Below are 18,477 nucleotides of genomic sequence, written 5' to 3'. Positions count from 1 at the left end.
GCTCTCTGTTCTTATCAAGACGAGGCTGAGGAGGGAATAACTAGTTTTTACTGGTTTTGTTTTTAAATCACATTTAACTAAGCAGTGTAACTATTGTATATTTGGCGTTTGTCATCTCATGTGTGATTAGTTGGAGCGTAATGGTGGAGCATTTACGCGCATTTATTGCCCAGCGCTCTGCGCTTGTTTCTGCCTAACGGATCTCCACTTTAAATTCTTTCCTCTCTCAACAGTCAGCTGTTATTCCTCTACTTAAACTACAATAAGTAGATCACATTCTCTTTAGGTTTTCTCTGTGTGCTGCAAACTCATTAAATGTAAACTCATTAGAAGCCCGAACCACCATCAGGCAAATAATTCTGGTCCGACCCGAAATATTGTTACCCGTCAAATTACCTGTCAAAACAGAGCTTCCTAACCAAGGTGTCCATAACTCTTCAACACGCTGTCAGCTCCCGGTCAGAAAGACGCATTTAGTTCAGTGTCCATGAGATGATATTCAGAAAGGATCTTTTATTTGATTGATTTTAGTTTCCTCTGCGATGAACTCTGCATAAAGTCTATCATGTCTCCATGTGCGGCAGTCAAAGGTGTTAATTATAACATGTCAAATGACAGAGGGGCTTAAAAATAACCAAATATTCAGTTTGGTTATTTTTTTAAATTATAGATAGATAGATAGATAGATAGATAGATAGATAGATAGATAGATAGATAGATAGATAGATAGATAGATAGATAGATAGATAGATAGATAGATAGATAGATAGATAGATAGATAGATAGATAGATAGATAGATAGATAGATAGATAGATAGATAGATGTACACACACATTTTAAATGTTGCCCCCCCAACTTTAAAAGTCTAGCTCCGCCACTGGTCTTTACAATATGTTAAGTATAATTTGCATGATAAGTGGCTGATTTACAATTATATGTCAACCAAAATTTACATGATGATTATTATTAATTGAATTGAACATGATTGTATATAATTACAAAAGGTGAAGTGAAACATATTTAAGTGTGATTTATTTGGATAGAGGAAGTCTTTTATTTTGAAGAATGCTTAACAGGATCTGGTTCTGTCTTTTGTCACTGTCTTGCTTCTGTTGATTTTAGTTGCTAGGTAACGAACAGCTGTTGTCGTTATCAGCATGGGCCGTTTTCTCCTCAATAAAAACTGAACAGAAAAACTGAACTGAACAGAAATGTTCAGTAAAAGACATCCGAGCCCTGTCTTGATTGAAGAAGCTTTCTCTCCGTAACATAGGGACTTATAATATATATATATATATATATATATATATATATATATATATATATATATATATATATATATATATATATATATATATATATATATATATATATATATATATATATATATATATATATATATATATATATATATATATATATATATATATATATAGTGAAGATTCCTGCACACCTCAACATCCCGGAATAGCACAGTCTGACCCAAACTCTTGCCCGAGTTGTTCTTGAAATCTGCCTTTGAAATACAATCATGAAGCCCTTTTATACCCAAGACTCCTGAATGACGCAAGACAAGAACTTCTAAGTTTTGGACCTCAATAAAATGACGTATAAGTGCTGAGCTGGATCCTGTTGTTTCTTATGTTTCGTAAAATAGTCACAGCATTAAATTGTCTGCGAAAATGTATACAAATAAATATAATAAGTCACAGACTGTTTCTAGCACATGCAATTATTAATACATTAATAATCCTAATAAATTTCCGTAATTGTAATTAAAAATTATAGTGGAAAAAGGCTTCAGAACATTTATACCACAGCAGGTATGGAAAACCACAAAAGCAAAAATTAAATCATATACAAATCCTTTAATCTCTTCATGTAAAATAAAAATTATAATGTTTTATTTAAATATTTATGCCAGCTTGAGTCATGCAGAGCTGAGCTGATCATTTCCATAGCAACGATCAGAAGCAAGGCGTTGCACCAGAAGTCCAGTGAGCTCACTGATGAGGTCATAGGTGACATTATGTACATCACAGTAGATCAAAGAAGTTCTAATGCTTGAATGCTGGAATCTCTAAGCATCAGTCAGGATCCAGACATTTCTACATTTCTTGGAGTTTCACAATTGTGTAAAGCAACAATGTTCAGTTTTGCGACAGCGCTTGTTCCCCTGATATTCCCGGTTGGTTGGGGCATCGGATATGCCGTGACGACTGGGATGAAGAAAGTGTGCGATCGTTTTTTTCCAGGTAAGGATGGCAACGAAGAAAACGATCAGAATGAAGAGGACGATCTGTTTTGGAATGGATTTCCATCCAATTCCAAAGAACGAACCGACCCGGCTGGGGAGGTTTGTTCGCTGGATGTTGGGACCTCGGACTCCATCTCGTCCTCTGAACGAGACAGTACAGAGGACGATGGTACTGTCTCTGGACAAACCGACCCGGCTGGGGAGGTTTGTTCAGAAACGATGGTACAACGTGAGGGTGAGACTGCAGTCGCAGAAAAATCTAACCCGGCTGGGGAAGATTGGTCTGCGGCTGATCTCGCAGCCAAAGCTGTGGCTGAAGTGACAGCCAAAGCTTTGGTTTCGCTGGTCCCATCCTTACAGGATAGTAGTCCTCTGAAGGCCACTTTCTCAGGGTCCTTTGAAATACAACGTTTCCCGGACGGGGATCGTTGTATTTCAGAACACAACAGAGTTGCTTGTTTGTCCGAAAAACCAGCTCTAAATGTAAATGTCTCTGTTGCTGTCGAGGTTTCCTGTTCCCCTGACGTTAATGCAGTGGATGGCGTTGGCTCAGATCTGCCAGATGTAGGGACGACATCTGCAGGACCAGGAGAAGAGGAGGAGAACTTCAAGTTCTCCAATGAGCTCCAGAACAGCTGGGTGAACGCTGCCTTCCAGAGCGTCCTAAACTTGAGCGTCACCAAGCGGTGTCTCGCTCAGGAAAGGGTTTTTCTGGAGGCATCGTCCATCCCCTGCTGTGGGAGTCTCCTCCTCTCAGCTGTCCGCCAGCCCGGCAAGCATTTTAGTCAGGAAGACCTTTCCCCAGTTCTGATGGAGCTGAGGGAGAAGAAGCTGCCATCAGGCGGGGGAAAGGATTTCGACACAAAAAGTTTGCTGGAGTCTGTGCTGGTCTGGCTGGATTCGTTTGGTGGCGACACAGATAGAGAGTTGTATGACAACGACTCCTGCTCTAACTGTGGAGCCACTTCCCTCAGGCTCCTGAACGACGGCGCCCTCATTTCACTTCCACCAGTATTATTTTCAACCAGTATTTCTATACTGCTTGAATACTGGTTGGATTTGGCGTGCAAACGCCGTTGTTCAGGCTGCGGGTCACCCTGGCAGAAGAAACACTGTCTGACCGATAACAAGGTCCTGGTGTTTTTTCTGCATAGGTTTACCAGGGAATACCGAACAAAAGCCACTCAGACCATCGATGTGCCTGCAGAATGTGGGACGGAGACGTACCACCTGTCCTCCGTCATCTGTGGGGATCCAAAGCAGACAGACATTTACTGTTACTTAATGAAGGGAGAACGAACCGTGAAGGCAGACAACGAGCATGTCTTCACTGCAGACAGCGACTGCAGTGAAGACATGATCAACAACGGTTTCATTTACATTTACGAAAAGAAGTGATCAGACACCAGAGGTTAGTTTCTCCAGCCCCTCCTCTGGAAGAAGACAAAGGGCCCTTTGGAAAGGAGCTACAAATATTAACATCGGAAGAAGAAAAGAATCCTAGAAGATCTAATTAGTAATCATTTTGAGCTGGAGAAATCTGACTGGGACCAAACATGTGTCTGATTTAAATTTATGGGACAAAATGTAAAAAGATTTGACAGGTTTCTCTCCGGGCACTCCGGCTTCCTGCCACAGTCTGAAATCTCCACTGAAATGATCCAGTAGGCCAGGGGTCACCAACTCCAGTCCTCAAGGGCTACCTACCATCCTGCAACCTTTAGATTCACCTCTGCTCCAAAATGTCTGAATTTCCTCACCAGCATTCATTCATCTCTGCAATAGGCTGGAAATGAGCAGCTTATTTGATCCAGGTGTGTTTGAGCAGAGACACATGTAAAAGTTGCAGGACGATAGATAGATAGATAGATAGATAGATAGATAGATAGATAGATAGATAGATAGATAGATAGATAGATAGATAGATAGATAGATAGATAGATAGATAGATAGATAGATAGATAGATAGATAGATAGATAGATAGATAGATAGATAGATAGATGGATGGATGGATGGATGGATGGATGGATGGATGGATGGATGGATGGATGTACACACACATTTTAAATGTTGCCCCCCCAGAGGTAGTCCTGGCCCCCCCTTGGCCCCCCCAACTTTAAAAGTCTAGCTCCGCCACTGGTACGCAGTACCCTGCCGTACCCCCTTACTTTCACCCCTGAATATAAGTAATACAGATTGGTCATTCAGGAGATGAGAGCTGAAAACTTTGACTGCCCGCTGGAAAAATCTGTGGCCAGAGGCTCGGTTGACGAGATCCATCGCTCTGAGGTAAATGCAGCTGTGAATCTCGCGGGAGGAGACGCTGTAATGACATGACTCCAGATCACATTAAGGCCCGATTGATGAACGGGTTTTGTTCTTTGGTTTCAATAGAGTATTTAATTATGCTGTATAATAATTGTAAAAACTAAAGGAAACTACTTCGCGGATTTTACTTATCGCGGTTTATTTTGAAAAAAAAAAAAAACCCTAAGAAAAACGAGGGATCTCTGTACTTCTAAATCTGCTCCTTATTCGCATCTTTCAGGCCTGCTACTGCCTCTAGTGGCGTGGGGGTGGCAACACAACTAATATAATTACATTACTAAATCAGAATACCTCAAAATCTTTATTATTTATTATTAGTTTTTCTTTCTCTTAAGAATGTAGAGTTAATTAAATAATCTAAACGAGACCTTAAAGTGGTTCCAGTTTCTCTCAATGGCCAACCTGTTGAAACTGTGGCAAATTTTAAATACCTTGGGTCGTTCCTGGGCAGTCAGCTCAACTTTGTTGAAAACACTGACTATATTTTGAAGAACTGTTCTCAGAGACTCTACCTTTTAAGAAGAATTAATGACCCAACTAGAGTCTAGTTGGGTCACCCCTATGTCTTGAATTTGGGTGGGGGTGGGGAATCATATTTTATTTATCACTACAGAAGGGTTCAGTGAATGCGCATATGAAACTGGTGGGTTCGGTACTTTAAAAAAGTACTTTAAAAAAGTACCGAACCACTGCACTAGATCCAACCAGGAGTTAGACCAAGAGCTGAATGGTTGCCATGGGAGATTAAAGTATTTCTCAAACATGCTTGAAAAAATAAAGGCAACAGTCCTGGTATATTTTTGATGAGGGAATAACATCAGAACGTGATAATGTCAGAAATGTCAATTTTACTTAATACTGCCCCTTTAAACTGTTCCACATCCTGCTGCTTCTGTTTCTTGATCTTCTTTTGTTCACCAATGTTCTCTACCAAACATCAGAACAGCTGGATTCATACTGAGATTCATTTACACAAAGGTGTGTCAATTTGATCAAGTCAGGTTTCCTCTGAAACTAGTTGGTTGCTTTTGGTTTTATTTATCGGCATCAGAGTGAAAAGGGAAGAATCAGGGTCATTTTTTGTTTATTTGCAAAAAGATCAGCATTGATTTTCTCTCCACTTCATTATTATGCACTACTTTGTGTTGATCTACCACATACAAACCGCATGAGACAAAATGTGAAACGGTCGAAGGGGTACGAATACTTTTGCCAGCCACTGCGTTTGCTGCAGCGTCAGTGTGTGTAGCAGTCTTAAAAAGATGCGAAAACCATTTAGTCTGAGCTCTGTCGGCGTCACGGCAGTGCTGCTGGTTTCACGTGTCCACGTTAGCCTCACTGCTTTTTTAATTTGGGCTTAAAGCGCAGGGTCTGGAAGGCGCTCTCCACCACTTTGGGCAGGTGGATCGGGTTCCTCTGCAGTCGTAGTCTGCTGCTTGTGGAACTGGTCTGCTGCTGCTGCTGCTGCTTCTTCTTCTTCTTCTCCTTCTTTGAAGCGCTTTCCTTGGCACTGTCTGGAGCTTCACTCGGTTCAGAGTCGTCTGTGACCCGCGGGACCCTCAACACCCAGTTGGAGTGAAGGTCGTGCTCGGCTGAGCTGGAGGCCACTGAGGCAGGGCAGCAAAGAGAAAGCACGAGGTGAGACTGAAAGTGGCCAACAGCTTTAAAACACACAGAACATGGTTTAGTTACAGACCACTAAAACAGTTCAATTTTAATTCAATGCAAACATGTGAAGGTGCCACATTTATCGGCACCCTCAGTAAATGTGGCAAAGGTTATACAGCAGAGAAAACTTTGGATCCTCAATGGCAGGTTTGGGTTCTGAGAAATCCCTGACGATGTTGAGGAGTTTGTTATTGAGACAAGTTCAGCAGACAAGTACACTAAATTGTTTTTTTTTTTTTTAATTTGAATTGAAGGTTAAGGAGAGAGGAATATTTGATCCAATGCCTTTTGCATAATCTATGTACATTTTCCATAATCAGGGTACTTTTTTATGACCTCTTGGTTCAGCTCAGACTGAAGGATTCCTAAAGGATTTAGATCTGAGAACTGAGATGGACTTTGTATTTATCTCAATGAGTTTTAATCCTGGTAAAATAAAGATAAAAAAGATTAATAAGGCAGAACCAGTCGTGTGTTGCTTCCAACAGATGCTGGTGTAAAATTTGTTGGGTCCCTGTCAGCGCATTAGAAAAAAAGAAAATATTTCACTTTTCACAGAAGAGATTTGTTGCATAGTTAAATTTGATGTGCTAAAAGTCAAAAAGCTATATACATATACATCTATTCTCAAAGCTGTGAAGCAAATATCCAAAACCATTACCTGTTCCAGATTCAATTAAAACTCAGACAAAACAAAGTACTACAGAAAAAAGCTAGCAACACTGACTTTGACCTAACTTGTAAATAATATAAAAGCAACGATAAAAACAGGAAATTGTTGAGTCTGTACTATTGCCGTGCATAACAAGATTCTTCAGGTATCCATAATAAATTCCTTCAGATTTACTTTCAACAACAAAAGCTTCAGCGAGGCAAGGTAGCACATCTTGAAAATAAGCCTGCCTCACAGATCTGGAGCCATGTTTGTTTCTCCCAAATTATGCACACAGGTCTCATTACGACTCAAAGAATGTCCGACCTTGATGTATTCTCTTTATTTATCAGGATTATGAATAATACCTTCAGTTTTCTTGCAAAAAACAATTGTGTTCGAATTTTCCACCACCAGGCATTAGAAGCTGCTCAGTTCTCGGATACACAGCCATGCGGTGTTAGAAATTACAGATATATAAACCTTGGGTGGGGATATTTTATTGAAATTAATTTGTTTTCTTAGGATAAAATATGAAACGTACACTTTGAAGGTAAAAAAAAAACACACACACACAGAAGAAAAGAGGTTTAAAATTATGACTGATTTGCTTTTGAAATCCATATTGTGACCTGCATAAATTGGCTTATTTTGCCTTATTGTTTATATGTCAAAACATTTATTAAAATCTATGTTTTTGCACTTTGCATGTACATATATCAGGCTGCTCACTGTACTTAAAGGAACGTTTCAAGTAAACTCTCATTGCAGGAATGCCTTTATGTAATTGCACATTGAATTTACAGGGACCCTGTGAACCGTTCACTGCAGGCACACACAATGCAGTCTCTCAAGTTGACCTCCATAATGTGAACGCACGTATTTGGACACACGTCTGCTTGGACACACTCGACTGCCTTCATTTTCAAAAATGTATGATAAAAATGTTATTTCTAAGAATTAGAGTAAGGAACGATGCTATCAGTTCGTGTCTCGTTATTAGAAATACCCTGGGTCAACCTAATTAAAAAAAAAAACTGTCTGTAGTCTTAACTGTAAAATCAGAAACATCGAGCATGTACAAATGAGATTTTATTCCTCAGACTTGTTTCTTTGTGCCTATGTCACCGCTCACATTCAGAATTCACAGAACCATCCCTCTAGTTCCCAGGATCGGCCTCTCTCTCTCTCTCTCTCTCTCTCTCTCTCTCTCTCTCTCTGTCTCGCTCACCTATGAAGTCTACGTCTGCGTGGCCGTCGTCCTTGTAGGGTTTACGCAGAGGTTCGCTGTCACAGCTGGCGATGACCTCATCAAAGAACTGCAGCGTGGCCTCCTCTGTGGGGACCGGAGGCGTGGATGGTTTGGGTCTTAATATCTGTGGTTGACAGAAGAGGAATAATTGGCTTTTTCTTTCAATACGCAGGTATTCATATGCCTTGAATTTTAACATGTTACAATGACATATTTGAGTGTATTTCATTGGGATTTTATGCGATGAAGCAAAACAAAATAGTTTTGAAGTTCGTAGTTTACAACAAAAAAGAGAAAAGTGTCTTTACGCAAATAAAATCTAGTGAAACTACTTGCTTTCAAAAGCCTCTAACTAATAGAGTCCATATGTGTGTAATTTACTCTTTGATTTTTTTTCTACGTTAAAAAACTTTTTATTTTTAATTTTCCTTCTATTTCACAACAAAAATGTTCATGTGCTGATCTTTCTCACCAAACCTCAATCAAAGCCATCACAGTTTGTGGCTGGAAGACGATAAGGGCCAATATGGAGTCCCAATACTCCTGCGCGTCTTACCGGTTCCTCCATCTTTGGAGGTGGAGGTGCGGGTTTCCTCTTCGGACACGCTGCGGTCTTGGCATCGTTGCTCTTCAGGTCGCTGACACTTTTAGTGTACTGCCTCCTGAGAGCCACCAGGGCCTCCAGGTACTCCAGACAGTTCTGGTTCTGGGAGTACAGCCAAATCCTGTCCTCTTGCCTCTGGTAATAGTACAGAGTCGACTCGATGCTCACGCTGCTCTTGCTCCGCGTCAGGGTCGACCTCTCGGAGGAGCGACTTCTCTCCCCCACCACCAGCATGGAGGTGCTGCGGACCAGTCGGACCGTGCAGGCGCTGTGGTAGTCGCCGTGAAGCCCACCGTCACCTCGGCCTCTGTTTCCGTGATGGTTGGGTCGGAACACATTGTTGAGCTTCTTGAACATCCCTCTAAAAGGACTCTTACATGCTTACAGGCCTGCTCTTATGTTCCTCAGTTTGTCTGCGTCTTCTCTCCTTGTTTCAAGACATTGTGAACCTTCCAAGAAAACAAGCCAATAAAGCTTCTTAGCTAACTCTGACTGAGTCGTTTCCTGGGGCCAGTCTCTGTCCCGGGTGCTGAAGCAGCCAAATGAAAAGCAGATCTGAAGACAGGTGTCTAACTTGATCTCGGCGTGTCTTTAATGTTATCGGATGTTGCTCAGCAACACTGCTGCGGAGTCGGGTTGGTAACTCTACACTTGGTGTTATCGTTACACTGAGCTGCTGCACGCCTGGCAGGTATCATTACCAGCAGCCGACTGAGACATAAACTAGGCAAGACTTCAGATCTTGACTTCGATCACATGAATCCATTTGTTTATAAACATGTATTATAGATGGGAGGAAAATTAAAACTTCACTCAATATAGAAGAATAAACTCCTTGTAAGTTTTGATCTTTTTTTTAATTTGGATATCAATATTTATAAGGGAGCTTGTCCTAATTGTTTCCGCAAACTTTAAAATTTAGGTGATGCTATTTATGTATAGTGTTACTTCTGTTAATTAATAATAAAGCGTTTTCCTCTTGATTTGATTGGCTGCTGTTGTTGGGCTCCTCCGTCCCCAGCAGAGGAAGCATGTAAGACGCTTAGCTGACACCGATACACATGTAAAGATGGGGGGGCTTTTATGTTGGGAAAAACCCCACAGCCTCACAGGATCAGTCGCTTTCACTGGGTAACTAATATCTACCTAATGATGTTGTTCTGGTGAGACACTCAATATTTAGATTTTGGGGTTTGGAGGTTTCAGTTGAAGCTTTTTTTCTTCTTTTTTTTCCAAAGGCGAGATGGTCAAGCCACAAATAACTTGAAATATTTTAAACAGAGAATTTGAGGCACAAGGTTGGATTTGTTGTGCGTTTTTTTATTTTATCCATTATATTTCAAAGTTAGGGTCATCGGCTACAATCACTTACTTGTAGCCAGCTGAAGGTTTATACCTGTTTGCTTTGAAAAGATGGATTTAATTGATTGGCTTGATATGTCAACAGCGTTAATGAAGAAGGAAACTTTAAACCTCTGAATTTTAAAAAATTTTAAGCTACAAGCTGTAAAAACCAACCATCCAGATTTACCTTGGAACCGTTAGCCACCTTTTTAGAAAAACGAAAAGAGGAATTAGTGTCTGCTGGCTCTCACTTCGTGATAATATCTGTTAAATTAGACTTTCTTCTGCTTTTAAACACCTGTTTCCTTTGCACAGGAACAGAACATCTGTGGTTTCTTTTTACAGCTCAATGTTTGTTGATTTCTTTGAAAGAAGTTTTAACTTTTGATGACGCAAAACCAAATGCATAGATAGGAACGCAAATCATAAATAGAAAACAACAAGGAAACAAAACACAGAGGCTACTAAAGAGCATCGTGGGTCAACATCAATGTTAAGCCTGCATAAGTTAGAGAGATGCTGAGTTGAGAGTTGCGCTGAAGCCAGATTTCCAGAAGTGAGACGCAAGAGAAAGACGCTAGCCGTCCCACTTCCTCTAACAGGCTGTATAAAACAGCATTCACATACATGCAGACCTAATTACACTGACTGGGAAGAACAATAGGTTTATAGAAATGTCCGATACTTATTTTGAAAACATTTGAAATTTTAAAAACCTGCTGCATGCTTCAAGAGAAAAAAAAGTACATCAGCATCTAGGATTAAAAAGCTAAAGCAGATTTACAGATTGGAAGTTTGATTCTGGTTAAAGGTAGGAAGATGTCTGATTCAGATATATTTGTTGCTATTGTTGTCATTTTACTCATTTTAACTTTAACATTTTAGAGGTTAAAGATCGTCTCTGCTGGAGTGATGATTTATTTATATTACTGTGAATGTGCTTTTCACAAAAATATATTTGATATATTTAAATCAGAAATATAACTTGTCAGATTTTATCATGTCACAAATCAACTTTTTCTTCCATTTTATTGGGATTTTATGTGACACAAAGTAGTGCGTAATTATTAGGTGGATTGTTTTCTACATTTTTTGCATATAAAAATCAGTAGTGTGGCATGTATGTAGCGTCCTTTACTCCATTACCCCTTAGCAGCCTAACCCTATAACAGGGCTCCTCTCTCACTGGTTGCACTAGCTTACTTATATTTCAGTTTCTTCTACATCCTCAACATTGAGGTGAACAAAAAACCGAACAGACAAACCGGACAACAGTGTGTTAAATGTTACTGATGCAGCATCTGCTGCAGACAGAGCGAGAGGAGGCGGCAGGTGAAGTGGAGCAAATAACTCGCTTTGCTCTCTTTCCTTCTTCTGATTGTTGCATAGACAGAGAAACATCTATTCATTTGCATCGGAAAGTGTTTTCCCTCCGATTTTCTCACGTCTTTCATCTTCTCATCCTCGGCCTCCAGGGATCTTTATATCAAGACCTGTCTGAAGTTTCACAAAACTACTCAAGTCTCTCTTAAGCTCCTCTACGGCTTTGTCCCTGACCTATGTGGTGGTCACTGTGACCCCTCTATCCAGAAAAGCAGAAAAGCTTCTGGTTAAAGCGTGATATAATGCAAAAAGATTCACAGAGTATTTTGAAGACACAGCAGATGCTGAATGCTTTCCTTTTAGTCCTTTAGTTGTTCTATATTTCAGACTGTATTTAAAACAAACTGCTGATAAAAGGTTGAGATTTTTTCGCTTCCATCTCAGAGTATTTACAATTTTCTTCCAGCGATGCTGTGTGAAGGGAGACTGCTGAGCATGACCTACGGTGAGACGGAAGAGATGGACTCGCTGCCTCCTCCTCAGACTTTCCGTTGTGCTGGTGGGCAACCCAGAGCCTCCCTAACACCCAGCACTTCTGAACCCGCTCCGCTCGTCTCCTACAGCTCCTGGAAGGAAATGGGAGACACAGAGAGCCTGAAGGCTTCAGTCGACCTGTACATCTCTCCGCTTTCGACCTCATCACATCTCCAGGGCGTCTATACGGGGAGGCAAATATCTGCAGACATGGAAATTCCCGCCCAGCCTCACCTTGACGGGGGTGACGCTGCCCTCTTGGTTCCCTCCTTCTGCCAGACCATCTATGAAAACTACAGCGACCTCCATATTGGGGGGGAGCAGGTGCTGCCTCTGTCAGCCAACGACGGCGATTTGAGGGCGTGTGCTGAAGCGCAGGCCGTGAGGCCGTTCCTGCAGTCCTGCGATGTCCCACTGGCGGTGGAGGACTCGCCTCCAGGACAGCGAGGTCTGCAGAACTTGCTCCAGAGAGGATCCAACCACTGGAGGCAGGCGAGCGGCCGTGATCGCAGCTTCTTGTTCCAGGGTCGCGAGGGCCCCTTCTCCAATTCCCTGCTGAATCATTACCTGGAGCAGAAGCTCTTGGATCTGTACCAGCAGTACATGATGGAGAACATGGCGAGGGAGGGAGTTCCCGGTCCAGATGGCGGGGCCATTTGCCCACTGCTGGGTTCGGAGCTTGTTCTGACTAGCATTGACCAGATCACCCAACAGCTCAGCCGGGAGGGCAACCTGGAGGCCGGCCTGGCCAAGGACATGGTTCTGAGCTGCTTGCTGCGGGTGGCCAGCGACCTGCAGTCGGGTGAGATCAGCACGCCCTTCCTGCAGATTTCAACCGAGGCCTCCGGGGAGCAGCTCACAGAGAATACGCAAGAATAACCACAAAGCTGAAAAGCTCACTTTCTCTTCTCCTTTACAACTAAGTTCGCTTATTGCTGGTCTGGAGAGTGAAAACCTACAATAGACGTAGATAAGCAGCTTTCCACGTGTTGCGTTTGTCTTTCTAACTGTCAATAAACGGGAAATGTAAACTGAAACTGGAGTTTCCCCTTTTTTTTTTCCTTTAGAAAACAATCAGACTGATCAACACAGCTTATAACATCTCACCTTCAATTAAAGCTGCAACTGTTCAAACTGTGAAACGAATCATTGTGAGATGAAGTGAAGCTAAGCAGAGCCTCCACCCTCGTGTCCAACTAATTATTTAAAGCCATGTATTCAGTTTTATGATCACTAAATAGTAAGTGCTGCACAGCCTCGTTTCAACTGGCCTTCACTCTTTGAAACAATGAGCGGCATTGAAAAAAAAAACAGTTCATTATTTACATTTTGTAAAAAAAAAAAAAAAAACTTGCAATGAGGCATAAAACTTTAACTAACAGAAAAATGAAAGAAACAAGTTACCAGGCCTCAAAGGCATCATGTGCATATGCGTCAGCATGAATTGCCATGCATCAAACATAATAACATCATTATAAGACCGCAACAAAAGTGTTGAAAAGGTAGTCAGGATAAAATAAATGTTTTCATAAGGATATACAGCTGACCCTGCCTATTTGTGATGTAGTATTTGTGGATTACTTGCCTATTTAAGTATTTTTCAGTGATATTTTAATCTAAATATTTAGAAATCCGCCTATTCGAGGATTTTTCCAGAGCACATAGAAAATATTGAAAAGGAAATGCAAATTATAAAGCAGAAGTGCCTTGCTCCAAAGCTACTTGACTTGCTTTCACCTGGAGTTTGCAAAGTTGCCAATCCAGAAGCGCCAATATTTTCCTTGGGGCTGATTGGCTGCACCCCTGAGGGTGATTTCAAGATGGTTTCCGCTGTGCACATTAATGTAGGTGAAGGTATATTTGTTGTTTGAACTCCCAAAATAGGGAGTTATAAGGGCTTTTAGATCAGAGGTCTCAAGTATTCACCGATTTATCCAGTGGCGGTTGCGGTCCCTACGCCTTGCAAACACTGGCAGTACACTGGATATTCTTTATTTTTTTCCCTAATGATTGTTTTTATGAGTTTGATTGCATCCATTATGCTTAATAAAGACTCAGGTTGCGGAGGCAGATTAAGCAGAGAAGCCCAGACTTCCCTCCCTCTCTCTCTCACTTGGGGCAGTTCCTCTGGGGGAACCCCAAAGCGTTCCCTGGCCAGGTGGGAAACATAATCCTGCTCTGGTTCCGTCTCTGGGTCTCCTAATGGTGGGACTTGCCAGGAACGCCATGGAGGCGTCCAGAAAGCATCTTAACTGCACTGCGTTTTCTTAAAAGAAAAATCAGATGGTTTGGTGATAATAAAGTGTGCGATACAGCTCTGATAAGATATTTATAAATACTAATTATTGTAATTAATATTCATTTTTGGGATTTTATTATAAAATGTAGCTTTGTTTCTCTTGTGACTGAGGATACAGCAAGTAACTTGATAAAAAAAAAAAACCATGAACTGCCTGTTCAAGTTTACATTTATTGCAGATTTTCCAAAATCACATAAATACAAAAATATGCATACAGGCTAATAATAATAATAATAATAATAATAATAATAATAATAATAATAATAATAATAATAATAATAATAATAAACTTTCTGCCCCACAAATATTGAGATAAATGTGAAATGACAAGTTGTTCAGAAACAACACATTTTCTGTAATCAACAAGGTCCTGGTGCTGTTTATTTATTGTTCTAATAGATATTCCTCTTATCAGAGGCGGTAAAACACATTTAAATATTTTGGTTTTCTGGCGCAGCAAAGAGAAATAAATAAAGACTAAAAGTTAAGACAAAAAGAAAAAAGAAAAACCCTGTTCATCTATAAATACCTTCAACTTTGACTAAAAGTGCTGCTGTCCATATAGACAAGCTAAACGCCTCCCAGAAAACATTTTTATGGTCAGACGAGACAAAGATTAACCACAAGTCAAGGTTAAGTTCCCAAACCAAGAGCACTGATCTGAACTGATGATTAAAGACAAAAATAATTAAATCCAAACGGGGGAAAATATTTTACTTGTTTTTTTATTTATCTTTGCTTGATTTGTGGCTGGTTTGTTTGGAGAACTGACTAAATAAGTCATGATAAATTTAAAAGGGGGAAAAAAAATAACAGCTTTGTGGATCACTATTGACCTTCCATAAACATCAAAACAAAAAGTCGGTCAATGCACAACCAGTCTGGTATGTTTTATTTGAACAGATTATTTACTATTATGCACATCTTAAAAAAGAATCAACAACTTCAGCTGTGAGTTAAGCAAAACTTTTGAGTCCTATTTGCTTGAGTTGTGCTAAAAATACTCTCTGATCCACAGTGCGTGATTCATTTCTGACATTACTTACTTTTCCTTTTTCATGGAGTCAAAAATGTTGTCGAAACGTATCACTTTACCCATCTATATCCGTTTGTGTCTACATGATTGTCTACCTAGATTAAGAAAGTTTACCAAACTTTTTTTTTTTTCCAGCGCTTTCTCATTTTCCACAAACTTTGAGTCGCTCATGACTTTCCGGTAAACTCTGCAGTTTGACAAACAGTCACAAGGGGGGAGCATTACCACCTTACTTATTAAGCCTCATGACTATGACAAACACCCTCTGCTTCTTCTGCGTCTTTTATTCCTCCTCCTCTATCAGCCGCCATCCATTCATCCGGTTAATGCCCCTTATCTTCTGTCGGCGTCTACTCGGAGACTGTGATGTCATCCGGGCCGGGCAGTAAATCTGGAGCATGCAGGCGGTCGTGATCTGTGTTTGTGGTACTGGCATACATTTGAGATTGGCGATATCTAAGGCGTGGGAACGTGTCTGGGGAAAAACGTCGCACAAATTGCACAAATGAGACTCTCAGCAGGGCCCACGTCTGCGCACTAAAAGTGACATTTACTCCTCCCAAATCTGTTTAAAGCGCTTTTGAGGGACTTGCAACCCTATTCCAACTCGGTTTGGCCGTGGCCTTCTGGAGTCGGTGTTTGATCAGCTTCCTCGTTTCCTGTCCAAACAAAAAGCCCGCAGGAGGAAACTGTGTTTACCGAGCCGAGCGCTGCGCAGTATGAGAGCCGTGTGAAGTCTCAAGGCTGCAAAGACACATGTTTGGTATTTCTGCTTCCATCCGGATTGAGCATTCCAGGTAAATGTTAAAAAGAGCCGAGTCCTTACAGATCTAAACACAAATGTTCAGATATAAATATGATTCACCCAATGCCAAACCGAGCACATTCAAATAAACTGATTTCCGCAGACCTTGGGCAAATGAAAAGCAGACCTGTTGTTCCAGCAGAGGCTGTTTACCAGAATTGTTTAAAAGGGCTGAAGGTAACGCTGCATGCAGTAGAGTTTCTCCCTGCATTTATTCGCAAAACCCCAACTTCACCCAGTGTTGGCAAAATGAAGCCAATTTCTATTCAGGAGGAGTTTCATTCGCAACAAGTTGTTTATGTAAACTAAACAAGGGTCAGGGCTCAAAGGTCTGAAAATGATTAGCGTTTTAGTAGCTGTTCCTTCAGACAACAAAAGCCCTTCGCCAAGTGGCAAAGGAGAGGCTGCGACAGAAGAGCAGGGACAGAGACTGATAATATAAAAGGCAAGGTGGAATGATCCATAGACAAAAAAAAATCTCTCTAATCATCTTTGCAGTGAAACTAGAAGGGAGGCCAAAACACTGGAGTGTCTTTCATCGGTTCATAAAGCAATTTCCTTGTCACAAAGATTTTTTAACACGGAGGGCAAGCGGAGGCAAGGCCGCAAGATTTTACATCAAAACCAAGGCCTGGGTACACTCTCACTATTGTGACTTTAATTCAGGTAGAAATCAGTGATTTGATTTAATTTAGAAAAGCTTTTACTCTGTAGCCTTGCGGATTACATTGGTCATGCATTCCGACTGTGGAAACAAACAAACAAAAAAAAACCCCCCGACAGATTTCAAACCTGATCTTTTACACTTCTTACATTATTAGGCATTAATACATACAAATGTGTGTATCAATGTTTAATGTTTTTAGAAAAGATGGAAATGTGCAAGCCTTACTTATTCAAAAACCACTTCCCTCTCTAGGCCAACATTTCGCAGGCTCTGAGCCACTTGATGGGATTTACATTTGCTCAGAAGCTGTCGCTTTTCTCCCGTTTTCCATGCCCGGCCTTGGAGTGAACGTCCTTTGTTTTTCAGATTAAATCTACTAGAGTGACCTAATGTCCCAGTGGCAGCGCGCTGGAACATTTAACGACAGCCCCTCTCCGTATCTTACTGATTGACACTAAGACACATAGGTGGCGGAACAGGAGAACGCACATTTCCCGGTCAGTTAGCCTCCCAAGGTTGCAGGGAGCCTGCAGCGGAGCGGCTGACCTTGGTGCAGCCGGAGCAGACGGAGAGAGACCTTGAGAGACAGCGGAGCGGCAGGATCAGTGCTCTCAAGGAGCTGGGAAAACATAATGTGTTCGTGTTTGACTATATATCACAGCACACTGCAGCCATGTGAATGTGGATGGCAGCAGGATGGGAAAAAATATAAATTTTATTCACATGGACCTTATTGAAAAAAAAAAACAAAACAAAAAAACAAAACCAAAACAAAACAAATAGTAATAATAAATATTTAAAAAATGACATATTTTATTAAAAACAAGCCTTCAGTCTTCATTGCAAAGTTTGAGTTGATTTTTATTATTTTATCTCTATTTATTTACTGCAAAAGAAACTCTCTGCAAATTGTATTGAAACAAAATAACAATGAATAACAACTCATGTAGATTTTCTTTTAGAATTAACTTCACTTTCAGTCAAAGCACACAAAAAGCCAATTCTCACTTACAGAGGAGGACAGGACCAGGGTTGAGAAACACTGATCTAGAAGTTACTCTATGTCTGGTGCCCTGGGCTTTCTGCTGTGCTTGAATTTCAAAGTACATGTAATTTCCCAAAATTCAATTCACACACACAATTGAATTGCGAAAGCTGCTCACTCTATGGCAATTAAGTTGTTAAAATAGTCTGCATTCTTCTGTAAAAATTCAAACATTTACATAGTTAAATAACCACAGTGTTTAATATTTCTGTTAATTGGAGTCAGTCAACTTGTTGCACCCGTCAACATGTATTAAATCCCAGGGCTAAAGATTTCACTACATTCCTCAATTTCTCTGGATTTCTTGGTTTTGCATCAATAAAAAATCTTTCTGCACTCATTCATGTCTTTTGTTAAGTTTTGGAGGGGGTGGAAAAAAAAATCAGACCAAAATGCAAAGACAGTGTGGGATAATAACTGAAAGAACATTGAACAGTCAGCACAATGGCAGGGGAAATGAATCATGTCACAGAAGGAGGCAGTACAAAAAAAACAACAACAAAAGAAACCACCGAATAACAGAATACTGTTAACAGAATACTGATGAATGACCCTGGACGCAGGTGAGGACATCAGGTGATTGGGAAAATCTGAGTAATTGAAGACACAGGCCGGATGAAGATGAAAACAGGCAGGAAATTGAAAAATAAAGGCTCAAAC

The 18,477-nt window shown here is 40.7% G+C and overlaps 2 protein-coding genes across 4 annotated transcripts; one reads left to right on the top strand and one right to left on the bottom strand.

Annotated features, from left to right (window-relative positions):
- Positions 1-1,854: 1,854 nt before the first annotated feature.
- Positions 1,855-9,427, bottom strand: c9h13orf42 (chromosome 9 C13orf42 homolog). The gene is made up of 3 exons (XM_008434132.3): positions 8,716-9,427; positions 8,139-8,283; positions 1,855-6,194 (listed from the first exon to the last, which is right to left on the bottom strand). Exons 1-3 carry the CDS (start codon positions 9,118-9,120, stop codon positions 5,923-5,925), a joined length of 822 nt encoding a protein of 273 aa, XP_008432354.1. The 5' UTR covers positions 9,121-9,427; the 3' UTR covers positions 1,855-5,922.
- LOC103479606 (TLR adapter interacting with SLC15A4 on the lysosome) lies at positions 6,090-13,001 on the top strand. Of its 3 annotated transcripts, none has more exons than XM_008434152.3 (2): positions 6,090-6,225; positions 11,897-13,001. In XM_008434152.3, the coding sequence occupies exon 2, from the start codon at positions 11,899-11,901 to the stop codon at positions 12,841-12,843; it is 945 nt and encodes a 314-aa protein (XP_008432374.1). In that variant the 5' UTR covers positions 6,090-6,225; positions 11,897-11,898; the 3' UTR covers positions 12,844-13,001. The 3 variants fall into 3 exon arrangements, with proteins under 3 accessions (XP_008432374.1, XP_008432366.1, XP_008432382.1); XM_008434144.3 differs by lacking the exon at positions 6,090-6,225 and adding an exon at positions 8,171-8,331; XM_008434160.3 differs by lacking the exon at positions 6,090-6,225 and adding an exon at positions 10,586-10,918.
- Positions 13,002-18,477: the final 5,476 nt, after the last annotated feature.

The sequence above is a fragment of the Poecilia reticulata genome, chromosome 2 (genome assembly GCF_904066995.2).
Source record: "Poecilia reticulata chromosome 2, P_reticulata-male-v2, whole genome shotgun sequence".
NCBI lineage: Eukaryota > Metazoa > Chordata > Actinopteri > Cyprinodontiformes > Poeciliidae > Poecilia > Poecilia reticulata.
This window is presented reverse-complemented; position numbering and strand designations above follow the sequence as displayed.